This window comes from Pteropus vampyrus, unplaced genomic scaffold (assembly GCF_000151845.1).
Source record: "Pteropus vampyrus isolate Shadow unplaced genomic scaffold, Pvam_2.0 Scaffold1734, whole genome shotgun sequence".
Lineage (NCBI taxonomy): Eukaryota > Metazoa > Chordata > Mammalia > Chiroptera > Pteropodidae > Pteropus > Pteropus vampyrus.
The window spans coordinates 2,706-4,512 of NW_011890515.1; the positions used below are offsets into that span (position 1 = coordinate 2,706).

The window sequence follows — 1,807 nt, forward strand, 5'->3', positions numbered from 1 at the left end:
CACTTTCCCAACAGCCAGCAGCTGTGGCTTTCAGCCCCGCCTGGGAAAACGTCTACGAGGCGGGGAGCCCCGGCCTGGGAACACGGGGTGCAGAAGCAAACAGTAGGGAGCAAGTGCTGCTGCAGACTGCATTTCTGGGGGATGTCGGATTCGGGTACCAGCACCTTTAAACGATGAGCTGTTGGCTCTGCCTCCCTGGGGACAGTAGAAAGATCACTCGATTCTGAGCTATGAGAGTGTGGAGGGGCAGGGAGATCAGGGATGAAGAGGGGATGCAGACACAGCAGAGCAGCCAAGGGTCACCAGGCCCAGAGTCAGACACGCAGAGCTCAAACCTGGCCGTCTGGGTGTCGACGCTCTCATCCTTAAAGTGCGGGCATGAAGGACCTGCCCTGGGGCTACTGAGAGGACCGAATGAGATGTCACCTGGGTCATCACAAAAGCCTCCTCGCTGGCCTGGCTTCTGCCCTTGCCCTCATCACCTTCTCCACCAGAGCATGGGTGATTCTTTAAATGTCAAAGTCAGATCTCGTCCCTCCCCTGCTCAAAACCCTCCCACACCCAGCACCCTCTAACACCCTGCATGACCTCGCACACTCTGAACCCAGTTAATTCTCAAGACTCCCTTCCCTCGCCCAGGCTTCCTCTGCTTCAGTCACACCAGGCGCCTCGTTGTTTCTCAAACACTGCAGGCAAGCTCCTGCCTCAGGGCCTTTGCACCAGCTGTTCCCTCTGCCCGGAAGGCTCCTTCTCAATATCCTCATGGCTCACTCCCTCCCCTCCTTCAGTTCCTAGGTCAGAGGTCACCTTCTTAATGAGGCCTTCATTGGCCACCTTACTGAAACTTCCAACTGCTGCCGACCTATACCTTCTTATCTCCTCCCTGCTTAATTTTTCTCCTTAAACCTTATCACTGCATACAAGGGGTTTTCGAGTGTGACACTATCTATGTTTAAAGCCAGATAAGTCTCTGGGGGCAGGGACGTCTGTGCATTATAGGACATTTAGCGGCATCCCTGGCCTCTACACTCGATGCTAGTACTGCCTCCTGTCCTCTCAGTTCTGACAACCTAAAATGTCTCCGGACGTTACCAAGTGTCCCCTGGAGGGTCCAACTGCGCCGGTTAAGGACCACTGGTCTACACCACTTATTTTACTTATTTATGTTTGTCTCCCCCAACTGGGATTTCAGAGGCCTGAGAACAACATCTGTTTTGTTCAGTGCTGGATCCCCAGTGCCTGTAACAGTGGCATAGAGCAGGCACTCGATACATAGCTGCTGCATGAACAAGGTGAGTGAGAGCCCAAGTGAGGAAGCAAGAGCTCTCCTGCCCGGGCTTCCAGGGGCCCCTGCTCCCCCTTACCCTCACTCACCACAGTGGCCGGCGAGAGCAGGGACTGGCAGTGCAGGAGGACGCCAGTGGCCGCCACCTGCTCCAGCCACTTGCGGCTGGCGTCCCGGCCGCTCTCCTCATACTCGCCATTGTTGTTGTAGCGGTAACTGAGGGCTGCCAGGAGTTGCTCGGAGAAGGTGCACACGGCGGCCACCAGGGCCTGGCAGAAGATTGCATCCCTCCGCAGCTGCAGCTCGGTATCTGGAGGGCAGGGAGGGGCCTCGCTGGGCTGGTGCTCCTGTGCCATGAGCAGGCCCCAGCCCCAAAGCCCTGGCCCAGAACCCACCCCCTTCACCACAGGACCACCTGCCTGGGGCCAGAAGGCCAAAAATCGATCCCAGCCACCAAAAGCCGACTTCACGCAAATCAAGTCTCCAAAAGCGAGCCAATTTGCTGAAAAACTTGACTCTCTC

The 1,807-nt window shown here is 56.6% G+C and overlaps 1 protein-coding gene across 1 annotated transcript in view; it reads right to left on the bottom strand.

Annotated features, from left to right (window-relative positions):
* The window catches only part of LOC105310267 (phosphatidylinositol 3,4,5-trisphosphate-dependent Rac exchanger 1 protein-like), a 5,978-nt gene that overhangs the window by 1,801 nt on the left and 2,370 nt on the right, over positions 1–1,807 (bottom strand). Inside the window, exon 2 of the mRNA XM_023526645.1 lies at positions 1,375–1,595. Within this exon, the coding sequence (XP_023382413.1) occupies positions 1,375–1,595 (221 nt within the window). The remainder of the gene's footprint in view (positions 1–1,374; positions 1,596–1,807) is intronic.